Below are 18,780 nucleotides of genomic sequence, written 5' to 3'. Positions count from 1 at the left end.
CACTGTATTACTTATACAACTAATATAAGGACAGGACATGAGACGGGAGTAGAAATTAACGTGGGCATTGTTTAATGCGTTTCACAGGAAGAAGATTCCAAGCAGTTCAACGTAGGTAAGCAAGGGGGGTTACAGGTGCCCTAAAGGGACGAAACTAGAATATCAATACACAACATATTATTTTTAATACAAGTTCTCTTAATGTAAATAAATGAACTTTTCAGAATATCCTTTTCTAAACTAGGGATAGAGAGTAGACTGCCTCAGTCCCCAGACTTAACCCAGGGGTGTATTCTGCCCCAATGTCGGAGGTTAGTCTGAACTAAATAGTCAACCTTTCAGGGGGGTCGTCTTTCTCTTGCAGGGTAATGACGACGTACAGGTGAGTCTACAGTCACATTATCTCTGAGTGGTGATGGTGTATGCCCAGACTGGGGTGCAACAGTACTCACTCTGGCTGGTTCAGGTGAGTCTGGAGCACTTTCCACATTTGTAGGTTGCTACAGTGGATGTTCAAGTGATAGCTCGTTGTCATGGTAGGTCTCCAGTAGCTGATCTTGGTTTGTCACTTGACATGAGTCATCTCTGCGGTTGGTTCCTGGCAACAGTTGATCCACATGTCTCCTCCAGATTATGTTTTCTGGTGTGTAAACTGTGTAGGACACAGGCCCTGTTTGTGCAACCACTGTGGCTGGTATCCACTTTGGACCTTTGCAGTAGTTCTGAGCAAGAACTCTCTCCAGCTATGAAGCTTCTGTCTTTTGCTTTGCTCCGTCTCTCCACCTGTGCTCTCTGTTGTGTCTGTACAACTTGTCTCGTCTTTGGAGGTCTCAGGAGGTTGAGTCGCATGTGAAGCTGTCTTTTCATCATGGCTGACGCGGGTGCCACTTTGCTTGTAGCGTGGGGAGTGTTTCTATAGGTTAACAGGAAGGTGTTTAGACGCCTATTGAGGGAGCCGTTCCCTTGTGATGATTTTAAAGCTTGGTCATTGTTTGGACAAACCTTTCAGCGAGGCCATTTGTTGCAGGGTGATACGGCGCTGACTTGATGTGCTGAATTCTATTTGCTACCATGAATGACCGGAACTCTTCAGACACCAGTTGGGGGCCATTATCACTAACGAGTTGCGTTGGCAAGCCGAAGCGACTGAAGATTGACCGTAGCTCTTCGATGGTTCTCTCCGCTGAGGTGCTCTTCATCACTGTGACCTCAAGCCATTTGCTGTGTGCGTCAACTACGACTAAGAACATACAATCCTCCAGTGGGCCTGCATAGTCTATGTGGACTCGCTGCCAAGGCTCCTCTGGGAATTCCCATGGGTGTAGTGGCGCTAGTTGACGCATGTTCCTCATCTTTTGACATGCAGAACATGACTTGACCTTGTCTTCGATAACTGCGTCCAGACCTGGCCACCAAAAGTAGCTGCGTGCAATCTCGTTCATTCGCACCATGCCACAGTGCCCTGAATGGAGTTCTTCAAGCACCTGCCTTCTCAGTGGCGGCGGTATGATGACTCAAAAACCCCATAGCAAGCATCCAAACTTAACTGTGAGCTTGTTTCTCCTCACTAGGTAAGGTTGTAGGCTGTCCGACATCTCTCCTTTTCCACGAGTGACAATGTCTACGACCTCAGACATCACTGGATCAGTGTGGGTGAACTTTTTCACTTGGACAGACGTAACTGGGGCGTTTGTCACTTCCTTGAAGTAGAAGATTTCAGCCTGGGAGTGCTCAGTGTGTGTGACAGGTAAGGGAAGCCTTGAGATGCCATCTGCATTGCAGTGCTGCTCAGACCTTCTGTACTTGATGTCGTACTGGTGAGCAGATAACAATTAACGCCCATCGCTGCATGCGGCTGGCTGCAAGCAACGGAATGCCGGTGTGGGGACCAAAGATGGAGGTGAGGGGTCTATGGTCCGTCAGCAGTGTGAATTCTCGGCCAAACAGAAACTGATTAAATTTCTTAACTCCAAACACAATGGCGAGTGCTTCCACGCTCTATCTGTGCATAATTGCTCTTGGCTTTACTTAAGGTCCGTGATGCGAAAGCAATTGGCCTTTCTTCACCTGATGGCATGATGTGTGAGACAATCGCACCAAAGCCATAAGGCGATGCATCACATGCCAACTGTAATAGCAAGTTGGGGTTGAAGTGGGTTAGGGCCTCTGACTGAGCTAAGGCTGTTTCCACTTTCTTGAAGGTCTCCTCACATCTGTCTGTCCACTTCCACTGTTTGGTTTTGTTCAAAAGTTCATGCAGTGGCTTTAACATGTTACCTAGGTTTGGCACAAACTTAGCGTATTATGTCAGTAGTCCTAAGAATGATCTCAGCTGACTCGCATTCTGTGGGGATGGAGCTTCTGCAACGGCCTTCACCTTCGATGGCGCCTTTCGGAGCCCAGAACTGTCGATGATGTGGCCCCGGTAATCATTGAGGTAACATTGGACACCAGTGAGCCCGCTCAGTATCTGGTCCATAGCTCTCTGAAACAAGGCCGGAGCTGAGGTGATTCCAAAAGGAAGCCTCCGGTACCTGTACAGTCCTTTGTGAGTCACTATGGTCAACAGTTCTTGTGACTCTTGGTCCACATGCATCTGTAGATAGACTTATGTCAGGCCTATCTTACTGAGTTTTTGTCCTCCAGCTAAACCAGAAAAGAGGTCTTCAATGAGGGGTAGTGGATATTTTTCAGCAGTCAAGACTGGGTTAATGGTGACTTTGAAATCACCACAGAGTCTGAGTGATCCATCTTTTTTTATGACTGGAACAACGGGTGTAGCCCATTTACTAACATTCACTGGAGCCAATACTCTACTCTCGACTAGTTTGTTTAGCTCAATTTCAACTTCTGGTCTTATGGCGTATGGGACAGGTCTAGCTTTGAAGCATACTGCCAAGGTCTCCTTTGAACACATCCGCATGTTTCCTCAATATCCCTTGTAGGTTTGTGTCCTCTTTTGCAACCATGTGAATTTCCTGCCAGTTTAGTTTGATCTTTTCCAGCCATGTGCGTCCTAGCAATGCTGGATGTTTGCCTTGTAGAGTGGTAGCTTTACCTTCTGTTTGTTGAGCTCCACTGTAACAATCACGCTTCCTCTCACTGGAACAATCTCACCGGTGTATGTTTCAGGCATCATCTTTGTGGGCTGTAGTATTAGGTGATGTAGTTTCTCCTTGTATACAGCCTCAGACAGCAAAGATATGGCTGCTCCAGTGTCCACGTGCATCAGTACTGCGTTTCCATCCTGTAGCGGTGTCACCCAGTACCCGTATCCATTGTCTAAAATGGACAAAACATGCAAAGATTCTTCCCCTTCAGACAGGGTATCACTTTGTTCATCCCCTGTGTGCTCCATTTAATGCACTTTCTTTTTGTACTTCCTGAAGTCACTTTTCCTTTGTTCAGTACTTTGTTTGATTGTGTATTTTTGTTTTTTCCATGCACGTTCGATGTGACCCTTTTATTCCACAACTTCTGCAGTCTAAGTCTTTGCACCAACACTCCTCTGCTTGTTGACCTGGTTTCCCACAGCAATAGAATGGCTTCCCACCTCCTGCCTTGTTTTTTTTTTACTCCGTAGACCCCTTATGCACTTTGGTCAATGCACTTAGCTGTTGTGTGTCTTTATTTGCCATTTCCATTGACGTACTCACTTCTATTGCTCTCTGCAATGTTAAGTTACTCTCAGTCAAAAGGCGTTTCTGAATTGCCTCGCTGCGCATGCCACACACTAACCTATCACGTATAGTGTCACTCATTGATCGCCCAAATTCACAGTGTTCAGATAACTGTTTCAATACAGCCACAAACTGTGAGATTGATTCCCCCTCCTCTTGATTTCTCTTATGAAACCGGAATCTCTCTGCGATTATCAGTGGTTTGGGAGAATAATGTCCTTTTAAGGTAGCCACAATCATGATATGATTTATCACTAGGTTGAATGTTTTTCCTCCCATAACAGTCAAAAATGTTCTGCTTTAATTCCATTTGCCAACACAAAGTACTCAAAACGTTCTGTGTAAGAACTCCATTGTTCCACAGATTCATCAAATGTTCCTATATTTCCAATCAATGCAGACAATTTCGGTTTATTTTTCTTTCTTACACTTTTCACACGGTCCCTTACTCCCAGACCCTTTTTTAAATTTATTTTAACTCATGCTGACTTCCCTTTCTCCCGCAGCGAAACTCTTAACTTTTTTATTATTATTATTTTATTAGCGAAACTCTTCCTATCCCTCCAGGCACTCGTTGCCGTGACATCATAGGCTAGCTAGCATCACTCGACTGGCTAGCTCCACGTTTTGTTTGCGTCTTTCTACAGCGAGAAAAAAAAACGAATTTAACTCAAGACTTTCTGCCAAAGATGATGAGCACAAACGTGAGAACGTTTCTTCCTCGTCGCCAGTTTTGTTGTATAGCACACTGTATTACTTAGACAACTAATATAAGGACAGGACATGAGACGGGAGTAGCAATTAACGTGGGCATTGTTTAATGGGTTTCACAGGAAGAACATTCCAAGCATTTCAACGTAGGTAAGCAAGGGTGGTTACTGGTGCCCTAAAGGGACAAAACTAGAATATCAATACACAACAGTCCCTGTAACACCTAACGAGTTTGCAATTGTTTTAGATGCCATTCCCTCAGGTGTTGCTCTGTTATTCAGAAACGTGTCAAGACCTGACCCCCAGAGCTTACCTTCTATTGACCCTGTTGACTCATCAGTAGGAAAGATTTATTTCTCTTTTGGTCCATTCAACAACAGAGCGATACGAACCTTGTTTCAGCAGGATATTGTATCTATACCTTATGTCATGCCTTATTGGAATGGATTTATTGATAATATCTGTTGGAAAAAAAGTTTGGATGTTGCCACACACATACCTACTTGTTAACCAAATTAAGGAAGTCTCTTTTAAAATTAATCATAAATATTATCCTGCCAACCACTATATGAAGAAGTTTAAGGAAAACATCAACTCAAATTGCTCCTTTTGTAATGACAGCCCAGAAACAGTGTTGGATCTTTTTTGGCATTGTATTCATGTAAGAAAACTGGCAAGACATCAGTAGATTTATAAATGAACACATTTATGAAGATTTTACACTATTGTGGAGAGATGTACTCTTGGATTCTTTACATACGATAGAAATAAGATACATTTTTATGTAATTAATTTCATTATTCTTTTGGCCAAATTTCATATACACAAATGCAAATTTACAAACAAAAAAACACTTTCTTACCCTACAAAAAGAAATTGAACTGTATCTTAAGACAATTAAATACTCTACTAACAAAAAAGCTGTTACATACTTACAATTATATGTTGTGTAATTGTAATGTGATATTGTAACCCCTAGCTCGATTGTCCATTGTATATAATCTATATATACCTGTGTTCCCTCATGTACTTTCTGTATTGATTTGTTGTTAATAAAATATATTTTTAAAAGACAGTATTTCCGTACTTTAGGGCCCATAATGCAATTTTTCAAGAAATGGGCATGGATACACATCGTTTTCAGATTTCAAGAAAATGGCGGAAAATATGCAGCCAAAGTCCAACAGCGGATACAAATTCATTGCTTTAACTAATTATGACAACAAAATGTTGACAAATGTAATAAAGTAATGACTTTTCCAATAAGTTACCTTACACGCTGACAATTTGTTAGCTACGCTGTCCTTACGAACCACATAGCATATCATTACAGCAGTATGAACAGGCATTGTGCCGAAAATCGTTCATTGCTGCAACTTGCTTGCTAGAACTTGAGATTTCTGCTCTTCACTTCGTTGTCAGTTTAGCCTATATTTCATTGATCTTAGTAGCAGAAAGCATTTTTGTCTGCAGTTTTCGGTTTGGCTATTTGTTTCTAGTGTATGTGGCGGTGGGCGGCTGCCATTGTCGCCCATACCTAAATCCGCAACTGATTTTGTAGTCTATAAATACATATCTTAGCCTAAATTCGTCATCTCTCCCATGTCTCATTCGACTAGTATTTTTTAATGTGTAAGGATAATAATAATATTATTATAATTCAGCCATAGTAATAAAATGTTTATTGCTTGCTAACATGTTACTCCGTCCAGTATGTTTAATATAACACACATACATTCATTATTACTTTTGGATGCCTATCCTGACGTGAAGTTTGTTCTATAGAAGGTATTTGACTCTGATGTGTGCCACAGAAAGTATTTGACTCCAGCCACAAAATTAAGGAAATTAGAAAGGGGGGGGATTCTGGCAGGGCGAGATTTTCGGCACAACACCTGTATGTTAGCTACCTAACTAACGTTAGTTGGCTACTTATACATCAAACTTGCCAGTATATTAACTATAGGCCATCTAACTACCCAACGTTTATTGACTTAATTATTCCATTCTTAGCTAAATTGTATTGTCATTGTGCGTTCTCAATGAACGTTGGGTGCTTTCGTAAATTCGCTCTGGCTATCTACTCCGATTGTGTACCAGTCCAGAGCACAGAATAATGCATGTACGAGTGCTCAACAGCGGTTGAATATGGCAGACAAAAAAAACTTCATTAAATTGTTGCCACCAACGCTTTGGACAACATAAAAACTGCCTACCCAGCTCTGCTATGGCGAGTAAAATGGTCAGAGTGGTCACTCTCATTTGTGTCTGGAAGTAGCTAGCCAACATTAGCATGGTGTCAATATGCCTTGTCCATTGTTGTTCTGGTTAGTGTTTATTAGCTTATTTCACTGTAGAGCCTCTAGCCCTGCTTATTAGATCTTATCAAACCATTCCGTTCCAACACCCACACATGCAATGACATCACCTGGTTTCAATGATGTTTCTAGAGACAATATCTCTCTCATCATCACTCAATGCCTAGGTTTACCTCCACTGTATTCACATCCTACCATACCTTTGGCTGTACATTATACCTTGAAGCTATATTATCTCCCCCAGAAACCTGCTCCTTTTACTCTCTGTTCCAGACATCCTAGACAACCAATTCTCATAGCTTTTAGCTGTACCCTTATCCTACTCCTCTGTTCCTCTGGTGATGTAGAGGTGAATCCAGGCCCTGCAGTGCCTAGCTCCACTCCTATTCCCCAGGCGCTGTCTTTTGATGACTTCTGTAACCGTAATAGCCTTGGTTTCATGCATGTTAACATTAGAAGCCTACTCCCTAAATTTGTTTTATTCACTGCTTTAGCACACTCTGCCAACCCGGATGTCCTAGCCGTATCGAAATCCTGGCTTAGGAAGACCACCAACAACTCTGAAATCTCCATCCCTAACTACAACATCTTCAGACAAGATAGAACGACCAAAGGGGGCGGTGTTGCATTCTACTGCAGAGATAGCCTGAAGAGTTCTGTCCTACTATCCAGGTCTGTACCCAAACAATTTGAACTTCCACTTTTAAAAATCCACCTCTCTAAAAACATGTCTCTCACAGTTGCCGCCTCCTATAGACCACACTCTGCCCCCAGCTGTGCTCTGGACACCATATGTGAACGGATTGCCCCCCATCTATCTTCAGAGCTTGTGCTGCTAGGTGACCTAAACTGGGACATGCTTAACACCCCAGCCATCCTACAATCTAAGCTTGATGCCCTCAATCTCACACAAATTCAACGACCTCAAACGACCTCCACTCATCACTGTCAAATGCTCCCTGAAACACTTCAGCGAGCAGGCCTTTCTAATCGACCTGGCCCGGGTATCCTGGAAGGATATTGACCTCATCCCGTCAGTAGGATGACTGTTTTTTTTTTAAATGCCTTCCTCACCATCTTAAATAAATAAGCATACCCCATTCAAGAAATTTAGAACCAGGAACAGACATAGCCCTTGGTTCTCTCCAGACCTGACTGCCCTTAACCAACACAAAAACATCTTATGGCGTTCTGCATTAGCATCGAACAGCCCCCGTGATATGCAACTTTTCAGGGAAGTTAGAAACCAATATACACAGGCAGTTAGAAAAGCCAAGGCTAGCTTTTTCAAGCAGAAATTTGCTTCCTGCAACACAAACTCAAAAAAGTTCTGGGACACTGTAAAGTCCATGGAGAATAAGAACACCTCCTCACAGCTGCCCACTGCACTGAGGAGAGGAAACTCTGTCACCACCGATAAATCCACTATAATTGAGAATTTCAATAAGCATTTTTCTACAGCTGGCCATGCTTTCCAACTGGCTCTCCCTACCCCGGTCAACAGCACTCCACCCCCCACAGCAACTCACCCAAGCCTTCCCCATTTCTCCTTCTCCCAAATCCAGTCAGCTGATGTTCTGAAAGATCTGCAAAATCTGGACCCCTACAAATCAGCCGGGCTAGACAATCTGGACCCTTTCTTTCTAAAGCTATCTGACGAAATTGTTGCAACTCCTATTACTAGCCTGTTCAACCTCTCTTTCGTGTCGTCTGAGATTCCGAAAGATTGGAAAGCTGCCGCGGTCATCCCCCTCTTCAAAGGGGGTAACACTCTACACCCAAACTGCTACAGACCTATATCTATCCTACCCTGTCTTTCTAAGGTCCTCGAAAGCCAAGTTAACAAACAGATTACCGACCATTTTTAATCCCACCGTACCTTCTCCGCTATGCAATCTGGTTTCAGAGCTAATCATGGGTGCACCTCAGCCACGCTCAAGGTCCTAAACGACATCATAACCGCCATTGATAAGAGACATTACTGTGCAGCCGTATTCATCGACCTGGCCAAGGCTTGCGACTCTGTCAATCACCACATCCTCATCGGCAGACTCGATAGCCTTGGTTTCTCAAATGATTTCCTCGCCTGGTTCACCAACTACTTCTCTGATAGAGTTCAGTGTGTCAAATCGGAGGGCCTGTTGTCCGGGCCTCTGGCAGTCTCTATGGGGGTGCCACAGGGTTCAATTCTTGGGCCGACTCTCTTCTCTGTATACATCAATGATGTCCCTCTTGCTGCTGGTGAGTCTCTGATCCAATTCTATGCAGACCACACCATTCTGTATACTTCTGGCCCTTCTTTGAACACTGTATTAACAACCCTCCAGACGAGCTTCAATTCAATTCAACTCTCCTTCCGTGGCCTCCAACTGCTCTTAAATACAAGTAAAACGAAATGCATGCTTTTCAACCGATCACTGCCTGCACCTGCTCGCCCGTCCAGCATCACTACTCTGGACGGTTCTGACTTAGAATATGTGGACAACTACAAATACCTAGGTGTCTGGTTAGACTGTAAACTCTCCTTCCAGACTCACATCAAACTTCTCCAATCCAAAGTTAAATTTAGAATTGACTTCCTATTTCTCAACAAAGCATCCTTCACTCATGCTGCCAAACAAACTCTCGTAAAACTGACCATCCTACCGATCCTCGACTTTGGCGATGTCATTTACAAAATAGTCTCCAATAACCTACTCAATAAATTGGATGCTGTCTATCACAGTGCCATCCGTTTTGTCACCAAAGCCCCATATACTACCCACCACTGCGACCTGTACGCTCTCGTTGGCTGACCCTCGCTTCATACTCGTCGCCAAACCCACTGGCTCCAGGTCATCTACAAGACCCTGCTCGGTAAAGTCCCCCCTTATCTCAGCTCGCTGGTCACCATAGCAGCACCCACCTGTAGCATGCACTCCAGCAGGTATATCTCTCTGGTCATCCCCAAAACCAATTCCTCCTTTGGCCGCATCTCCTTCCAGTTCTCTGCTGCCAATGACTGGAACGAACTACAAAAATCTCTGAAACTGGAAACACTTATCTCCCTCACTAGCTTTAAGCACCAGCTGTCAGAGCAGCTCACAGATTACTGCACCTGTACATAGCCCATTTATAATTTAGCCCAAACAACTACCTCTTCCCCTACTGTATTTATTTTGCTCCTTTGCACCCCATTATTTCTATTTCTACTTTGCACATTCTTTCACTGCAAATCTACCATTCCAGTGTTTTACTTGCTATATTGTATTTACTTCGCCACCATGGCCTTTTTTTGCCTTTACCTCCCTTATCTCACCTCATTTGCTCACATTGTATATAGACTTATTTTTCTATTGTATTATTGACTGTATGTTTGTTTTACTCCATGTGTAACTCTGTGTTGTTGTATGTGTCGAACTGCTTTGCTTTATCTTGGCCAGGTCGCAATTGTAAATGAGAACTTGTTCTCAACTCGCTTACCAGGTAAAATAAAGGTGAAAAAAAATGGTGCTTGACTGCCGTTGTAAGGTCAGAACGCTCAAACCCTACTCCTCGGTCCTAGCGTCCAGTGTGCGCTCCGAGAGCGAAACGCTCTGACTTTACAAACGGACAATGACAACGCTCTGAATTTACGAGCGGACTCTGGCACTCAAGGTTGGATTTAAGAACACACCCGAAGTCGTAAAATGTCTAACTAGTAATTTGTTACGCTTACTAGCTAGCAAGAGGTTGCATAGCAACAGCATCAACTTCCGGTAGACCGGCGAAGAGCTAGTACGCTCAACTGAAAGGATACTGTTCCGTTTACAGTATACTAAAATTAACTTATAGTATGTAGTATATACTCATTAAATATGTAGAATACAGTATGTTAGTATGGGTATTCGAACACGGCGCCAGTGATCAACTCCTGCAGCATGTTTTGTAGTTGTCATGGTAACAATTTACTAGTTCCGTCAACAAAATCGCCGGAGAGACTCCTCGTCAAGGTCCATGAAACAGTTGGGAAACTTGATGGGATGCAGGACAAATAGAAGTATCTGGCTGGGAAGAAGCTTGTTTTGTGTCCAAGTATGTTGGCCAGTCAGACTAGAAATAAACCACAATGTCGCGAGTTTACGGGACCAACACCTCATTCAGTGGCTGTGGTAAGTTCAGCACAAACTCTGTGGCTAGTTAACGTTAGTATCCTAGCTAGTAAGAAACCTACCGCAAGCTAACGTGAGCTAGCTAACGTTAATACGCGTCACTACATGTTGTACATTGCTAAACAAACGTATTGTTTTGTAAAATTAGAGAGTAAGCATATCTAGCAATTTTTTTTAAATGTTTTTTTTCCTGACCCCAGTTGACCTGGGTAGGAAAACTGGCCCCTAGTTGTACTGTAGCCAGATAGATTCCCGTGTGACAGTTCTGTACAATGTTTTAGTTAAAGCAAATAACTACAGTAGGGCCTGGAGTTTTCCTTGGCCAGGTCACTTGGTCAGGAGAATCTGCTGCCTCCCATAAACATAATTACTAAACCCTCACCAACCTTTTCCAGAGGGCAAGGTTCCCATCATCCAGGCCTCCAGACTACCTCATCCTGGAGAGAAGGAAACAGGAGGAGGCCCGGGACAAGGTGTTGGAGTTCACCAAGTACCAGAACACCTGTGATCTTAAGACGCGCTGGGAGAAGAACTCTGACCGGCGCATTGTGTTGGGAACCATTGAGAGACGGGTCAAAGATGCCATTGGGCAGTATCAGATGACCATCAATGAGAGGAGGGATAGGTCTGTGACAAATCTTTCGGTTGAGTTCCCATAACAGCTGATCATATTTTTTTAATAGAGGTATTTCAATTGCTCCATGTCTGTCTATCACCCCTGTCTCCCTTAGACTGCATGATATGTTGGAGGCAGAGGAGAAGGAACTGCTGAGAGAAATGGAGACCAAGAAGGAGACAGTACTGGAGAGACAAGCCAAGATGCGAGAGAGAGCCAAGTTACTGCGAGAGAGGAGGGAGAGTGAAAGACTAAGTGTGGTTGAAGACAAGCTTGAACAGCTATTCAGGTAGAGAGAACACCTAAAGGGAGGTTCTACAAGACAATGTTGCAGCTTTCTTTTCTATGTGTGTGTTCAAACCTCTATACAAATCGATTTTTTAAATGGACCAATTTCAGAGAGCAGAGTGAGGAGCTCCGGACTGAACAGACTCGGCGCAGGCAGGACGAAATTTGCACAGAGCGGGCTGCGCAGCTATGTACACGGCAGGTGACGCAGCGGCAGAAAGAGGAGGAGGAGCAGCTCTTTGCTCAGCTGTGGGAGAGCGACCGGCGAGCCAAGGAGGAGCGGGAGGGCCAGGATGCGCAGAGGCAACGCCAGAGTAACTTGCAGCAGCTGGTCTACCTGCGTGTCCAAATGGAGGCTGCCGAGCAGCAGAGAGAACAGGCCAAGCAGCTCAAAGAGGAAGAGGCCCTGCTACTGGTAGGCGAATTCAGCCTTTAACTGAGATGCTTCTCTCTGTGTCTGTGTGGGTTTCTGCTTTGTGATCACTAATTGAACCCTCTCTGTTTTTCTCTGTGTGTGTCCCAGAGGGAGCAGAGAGAGATGCTGCATCTGGAGGAGCAGAGAGAGCACCGTCATAAGCTCCAGGGTCAGGAGAGCCGGCGCAGGCTGCTCGACCACTCTCTGAGGCTGAAGATGAAGCGCCAGGCCAGGGAGCAGCAGGACGAGCTGGCCCTGGACATGAGCATGCTCGAGCAGCTGCTGACAGAGGAGAGAGATGAGAAACAGGGCAAGGTCACGAGGAAGGTGGGAAAGTGGAGTCGTATTAGCATGTTAAATTACCACATTGTCACTATTTGGCACACAAAGAAATCTTATGAAACTACAAGAGGCAGATGATAACTGACTGAGCGTGTGTGTACCACAGCTTGAACTGCGAGAGGAGCAGAGTAGGTACCAGCAGTATCTGGCCGATCAGCTTGAGGAGCAGAAGAGACAGGAGGTGGAGACAGAGAAGCTGATCGAGGCAGAGCTAAAGCAGACCTGGGCCCGGAGGGCAGAGCAGTGTCACAAAGAGAAACAAGCCAGGGATAGGCTGATGAAGGATGTGATGGACACACGCCGCCTGCAGATCCAGGAGAAATGTAAGAAAGCGGAAGAGAGGGAAGCAGATCTGTCACTTGGGCAGGTCCTCTGTGACAGTGCAGTTGATTTACAGTTTACAATGAATCGTTTATATCACAAGTCATATTTTAAATGGGATGTGGTCTCATGGTGTGTGCTTGTGTATTTGTGCTTCTTCTTTAGTGGATTTGAACAAGCAGAAACAGGCTCAGCTGGCCGAGGAGAGAGACGGGCTAAACAAAACCATACAGGAGAACAAACTGCTGGATGAGAGAGAGAAAACTCGGTATGTGTAACGGATGTGAAATGGCTAGCTTAGTTAGTGGTGCGCGCTAAATAGCGTTTCAATCGGTAACGTCACTTACTCTGAGACCTTGAAGTAGTGGTTCCCCTTGCTCTGCAAGGGCCGCGGCTTTTGTGGAGCGATGGGTAACGATGCTTCATGGGTGACTGTTGTTGATGTGTGCAGAGGGTCCCTGGTTCACACCCGGGTATGGGCGAGGAGACGGTCTAAAGTTATACTGTTACATTGGTGCCGTGACCTGGATCACTGGTTGCTGCGGAAAAGGAGGAGGTCAAAAGGGGGGTGAGTGTAACGGCTAGCTTAGTTAGCGGTGCGCGCTAAATAGCGTTTCAATCGGTGACGTCACTTGCTCTGAGACCTTGAAGTAATGGTTCCCCTTGCTCTGCAAGGGCCGCAGCTTTTGTGGAGCGATGGGTGACTGTTGTTGATTTGTGCAGAGGGTCCCTGGTTCGCGCCCGGGTATGGGCGAGGGGACGGTATAAAGTTATACTGTTACATATGCATAGTGTGATCAAAGATTCTGACATGCGTCCTCTCACAGAAATACACAATCATTTGACCCTTTTTCACACACAGCAGGAGTCTTCACAATTAATACATATCTCTGCTTTCCTCTCCCAGTCTGAGACAGGGCTGTCAGGAGTTCCAGGCAGACCTGCTGGCCCAGATGATGTACCAGCAGCAGTTGCGTGATGAGGGGAGATCTCAGACAGAGCAGGAGCACCAGCAAGGCCTGGTCTACCAGGAGCAGTACAACAGGAAGATGCAGGAGATCCTCTCCAGGCCTACCTCACACACCAGGACTGTCCACCCCTTCAGGAGAACCTCTTCCACTAACCCACAGGGACAGTTTAGCTTGGAGTAACCTAGCATGTGAAGTAAAGCAAATGCATTTATGGCCTGGCTCGACAGGGAACACATACTTTCGTAATTCAGACAACATACACAAAAACGAATCTCTAAAAACCATACACCCACACGCCTGATCCTGTCTTACCTCACAAACATACATCTCCGGCAAGTGCTTTATGTGTAATCCTCTTAAGACAAATCCGAAATTAGCTGTCCCAAGTTTCTCAGAAAATGGCTAATGGATATTAAATGCAAATAAAAAAAGCTTAATCATATTTTTGATTTCAGAAAATGTTTCCATTTTGCTCCATGGCAGAGTGCTATATTGCAAACATTGATGGAGGATTTCCCCAGGAACAAAGCTGTTCATATTTTGTTCAGTAGGTAGCGCTGAAAATGTATTTTTTCAGTTCAATTTCAGGAACTCTTTATGAGCACGTTGTTGGTATATTAAATGTACCTAATTTAAGGATAAGTCGATTTTCAATTGAATAATATTACTGTGGAGGTGGAGGCCTGCCTGCATACACTTTAAGAAAGCAGTGTCTTTCTGGATTTTATTGCAATGTAATGTAATATCACGTGATGGCAAACATAACGTTGTTGGATTTAGATACAGGGATAAAGTCTGAAATACATTGTGTCATGAGCATAAGTTGCTTTCTCTGGATATAGTTACAGCAAGTGAAGGCAGAGAAAGATACAAGAAAAACTATCTTGTCGTGTGTGTGTGTGTGTGTGTGTGTGTGTGTGTGTGTGTGTGTGTGTGTGTGTGTGTGACATTTAAGATAATGCATCATGTGCTATATAAATCTACCAAGCGAAAATGAGATGTGCCTGTATTTGGCATGTTTAAATAAGGCATGATTTAGTGGTGCCAAAAATAAGAATTGGGCTAAAAGCTTATTGTATCACCCAACTCGACTAACTGGATTTTAGTGTCATACTGCCATTAAGTCTATTATGCTTAGACTCATCGCATGGCACATACCTGTAGGTAGTTGAGCAGGTGGTAGGAATTCAGTGGTTAGTCTGGCTGAGTTACCAGAACAGGTTGTTAGTGGCATGTCAAAGCATTGAGTCCTATTATCTCAGTGTCATTTCCCAAAGCAACCCATGGTGTTAGCCCCAACCTTAGGACCAACTGCTGTGGAATGAGGCATACACAACTCTCCAAACGGATTGCTGTGGAAAATATTTCACAAGCACTAACTGAGTAATCTCTATCCTCTTTGTAACCGACTGTTTTAGGCCCATTTCATAATAACACAAACCCTTTTCCATACAAACCCTTTTACTTATCTGTGCTAGTTATCAATACTACTGTAGTTCAATGTGACCTTCAGTGGAATGTATACAGTACAAATTGTAGAATGTTGAAAAATAATTGTGTATTATTGTACAAGGCATGGATTGACATTTGGAAACCAAATGAGCAAATAGCACATTACTAGTCATTTTCCTTGTGACCTGTTCCATCTGTGATCTCTGTTCTCTTTATTTAAAAAAATATATATATATATTTCACCTTTATTTAACCAGGTAGGCTAGTTGAGAACAAGTTCTCATTTGCAATTGCGACCTGGCCAAAATGAAGCATAGCAATTCGACACATACAACAACACAGTGTTACACATGGAATAAACAAAACATACAGTCAATAATACAGTAGAAAAAAAGAAAAGAAAAAGTCCATGTGCAGTGAGTGCAAATGAGATAAGATAAGGGAGTTAAGGCAATAAATAGGCCATGGTGGCGAAGTAATTACAATATAGCAATTAAACACTGGAATGGTAGATGTGCAGAAGATGAATGTGCAAGTAGAGATACTGGGGTGCAAAGGAAGATAAATACAGTATGGGGATGAGGTAGATTGATGGGCTTATTACATATGGGCTATGTACAGGTGCAGTGATCTGTGAGCTGCTCTGACAGCTGGTGCTTAAAGCTAGTGAGGGAGATATGAGTCTCCAGCTTCAGTGATTTTTGCAGCTCATTCCAGTCATTGGCAGCAGAGAACTGGAAGGAAAGGCGACCAAAGTAGGAATTGGCTTTGGGGGTGGCCAGTGAGATATACCTGCTGTAGTGTGTGCTACGAGTGGGTGCTGCTATGGTGACCAGTGAGCTGAGATAAGGTGGGGCTTTAATTAAAAAATAACAATTTTAATGGGTGGAATCTATTTTGACTGTGCCTGCATACTTTTCAGATTCCATATAGCAGCCTGGTAGGTGAAGTCAATCAACACCCCATACCTGCAGAAGGAGTGGTTTGGGAGTGTAGTCATGGCATGATATTGGAATGGATTTTTTTCTTCTTTCAAGCCTGCCTTCTGCTAAGGCTAAGGCTTAAATAGCCTACTGATAATAATGTCTTGAGAACAGTATGATCTGGAACATGGAATAATCACAGCTACCTCTGAATAGAGTAGCAGAATCTTCTACTACATACAGTATCTAAGGACTATAACACCATAATGAAAAGGCAAGTGAAGGAACATAGCAACATAATGAAGAGACAAGAGGGGAAGATTGACCATGAACTTTACTGCAAGGTAACATACTACTGTTGTATTTTGTGATATTGTTGATCATAGTGGGACTAAATGCGGAACAGGATGTATAAATGATGCTGTGTTTTCTAAAGTCTAATTTCTCAAAATATTGTAACCTTGCAGCTGTCATGGACATAAAACTTCAAATTTTAAGCATGACATTTTTATAGGCTTCAGGTAACAGCCTAGTTCCTGTCACAGATTGTACTACTACAATCAAAGATAACACTCTGACGTGTTAATGCTTGCCTTGAACTAAGATACTAGGTCCAATGAGTTCAGGAAATCATAGTAATTGATTATCCATACCTTTGCTTTTCAGAATGATTTTGTGGGGTGGAGCAAAAAGTTGCGTTAATTTCATTAAGATTCCCAAAATGTGCCAAGATAAATCATATAATAGCCATACATATAGGCGTATATTCGAAGTTTTCAACTTAACATTATGACCTAAACCCATAATTGGACCTACCCCTCCACAGTCCACCATGGTATCCCCACTGTTAATGTTCGTTCTAATTTAGAGCTGGAATAAAATTGTAGTGCGCTGATGAGCCAGTTGGGGTCTCGTGCGGTACTTCGGTACAGCCTGAGCTATTGCCAGTCAACATGACTTGAGTCCATAGATACGACGGGGAGGATCTAAAGGGAAGCTATTGATAAACTATTTATAGTTTATGTATTTGCACTTATAACCTACTGGGGCTGGCTACCCATATCCAGTCGTCATTCGATGGCGTTTTTCATTATTGAGTAATATAAGGGGGATCAAGCAACACTGAGTTGTTACGCAACTCATCCACGTGAAGACACCTGCCGTTCGTGACCAGGAAAGGGGTCGGAAGTGGTAACATATTTAACTCAACCCTGGACGACGACACTCGGGAATATGACGACGAATTAAACTTCTAATTAGATGAAAAAACTTTACGGGATTATCAACAATCATGAGATATTGTCATTTATAAAACGCTGCAGTTACTTTTCAGTTTTCGTTGATAGTGTTGGACCATGTCCGTAAACGAGTTATATTCAAAGGTGAGTGATTTGTACAGTAATTGATTCTTTATATACACTTCTTTCTCCAGTCCAGGTCCTTTTGTTATTGCATAATTATTGTGGCAACCTCTTGGGCCACCACATCTAAAGAGGGTGTAATTGTAGAATTCGCCATTGTAGCCAGTTTCCTGCTTGGATGGCATGTATTTTAATGCAGGCGTAATGACAAGTGTTCAGGAAGAAATGGAGCGCCAGCCATCCCAGTTCTGCTGGCTCGGATGTCATTGCAGCTTGTCTGACAGGTGCACGAGCAAGTTTAGTTTCGGTCTGGTATCGGTGTTCGGTTGTAGTTTACTGTTGTCTTCTAGCCTTGTGAGCTACTGCTGGACCTAGTTGTGTCCATAATAGTAAAATCATACATTTTCAATACTGACTAGTCTTAAGATAAAATAACTTATGTTATCTTTATTAAAGGATAGTGAGTCAAAGCATTCATAATCTGATTGTACAGTATCTCCCAGGCGACAGTGAGTTTTGAACATGGGATAGATAATTGCAAACAAATTATACTGAAGCTGCTTTGTGAAGAGGGTCAAAAGAGGCGTTTTTAATCATGGATTGATTGAATATTCTATTTCTGGTGGGAACATGCTTTACGCAGTAACACAGGCTTGTGCCCAATCCTCAAAAAGGGCTTTAGTTTTTGATAACCCCTACCCGAGGTATAACAAAGCACAACCATTCCCCCCCCCCCCCATATCTCGAAGGTCTCTCATATGAAATGGATGGTTGTACAAAAATATATAAAAAGGCAGCAGACTGCTTGGCATGGCAACACCAAGTATTTATTCCAAGTCACAAGCCTCTGAGGATCAATGAGGCAACTGGGAGGCTCCAACAACAGGAAAGATAATCTAACCCTGGACTCTGACACGTCTTCCTAGCTCTACAACTTGCCCCCACTGTGGTATAACTTGCACCTCCAGGATTGGGCTCTTAAATCACCTCCTTATCATTTAGAAGTGAGCTTTGATTCATTGCTAGTCTAATATGTCTGCCTGAATCTAACATGACCTTTTGCTGGCTCACTGCATTTCTGATGTTTATTGGGATGTTCTGGTGCACTCTTATCCTGTTTGGTTTGAGCTGGCACATTGCTTCTTCCAGACTTTCATGTCCACCATCCTGGCCATCTGCCTTGAAGTTGCTGTATATCTCGACTTGGTGACAGTTATGGTGTACCACACATAAACAAGCTCATAAGGCAGGT

At 43.5% G+C, this 18,780-nt stretch overlaps 2 protein-coding genes across 5 annotated transcripts in view; both read left to right on the top strand.

Annotated features, from left to right (window-relative positions):
* cfap53 (cilia and flagella associated protein 53) overlaps window positions 1-14,234 on the top strand; it is a 16,517-nt gene extending 2,283 nt beyond the window's left edge. The window contains exons 1-8 of one of the 3 annotated variants that reach the window (XM_024380813.2): window positions 7,317-7,381; window positions 11,235-11,464; window positions 11,571-11,744; window positions 11,855-12,158; window positions 12,267-12,485; window positions 12,607-12,823; window positions 12,987-13,089; window positions 13,729-14,234. In XM_024380813.2, coding sequence (XP_024236581.1) covers window positions 11,439-11,464; window positions 11,571-11,744; window positions 11,855-12,158; window positions 12,267-12,485; window positions 12,607-12,823; window positions 12,987-13,089; window positions 13,729-13,972 — 1,287 coding nt within the window. In that variant the 5' untranslated portion in view covers window positions 7,317-7,381; window positions 11,235-11,438 and the 3' untranslated portion in view covers window positions 13,973-14,234. Of the gene's footprint in view, window positions 1-7,316; window positions 7,382-10,187; window positions 10,840-11,234; window positions 11,465-11,570; window positions 11,745-11,854; window positions 12,159-12,266; window positions 12,486-12,606; window positions 12,824-12,986; window positions 13,090-13,728 lie in introns of those variants that run through there. The other 2 variants (XM_024380812.2, XM_042302187.1) reach the window with 2 other exon arrangements.
* Window positions 14,235-16,304: 2,070 nt separating this feature from the next.
* The window catches only part of myo5b (myosin VB), an 83,210-nt gene continuing 80,734 nt past the window's right edge, over window positions 16,305-18,780 (top strand). The window contains exon 1 of one of the 2 annotated variants that reach the window (XM_024380814.2): window positions 16,305-16,511. In XM_024380814.2, the coding sequence (XP_024236582.1) occupies window positions 16,434-16,511 (78 nt within the window). In that variant the 5' untranslated portion in view covers window positions 16,305-16,433. Of the gene's footprint in view, window positions 16,512-17,118; window positions 17,550-18,780 lie in introns of those variants that run through there. The other variant, XM_024380815.2, reaches the window with a different exon arrangement.

Source organism: Oncorhynchus tshawytscha, linkage group LG20, assembly GCF_018296145.1.
Source record: "Oncorhynchus tshawytscha isolate Ot180627B linkage group LG20, Otsh_v2.0, whole genome shotgun sequence".
In the NCBI taxonomy this organism is placed as follows: Eukaryota; Metazoa; Chordata; class Actinopteri; order Salmoniformes; family Salmonidae; genus Oncorhynchus; species Oncorhynchus tshawytscha.
Note: the sequence above shows the minus strand (reverse complement) of the source record. Positions and strands in the feature narration are given on the sequence as shown.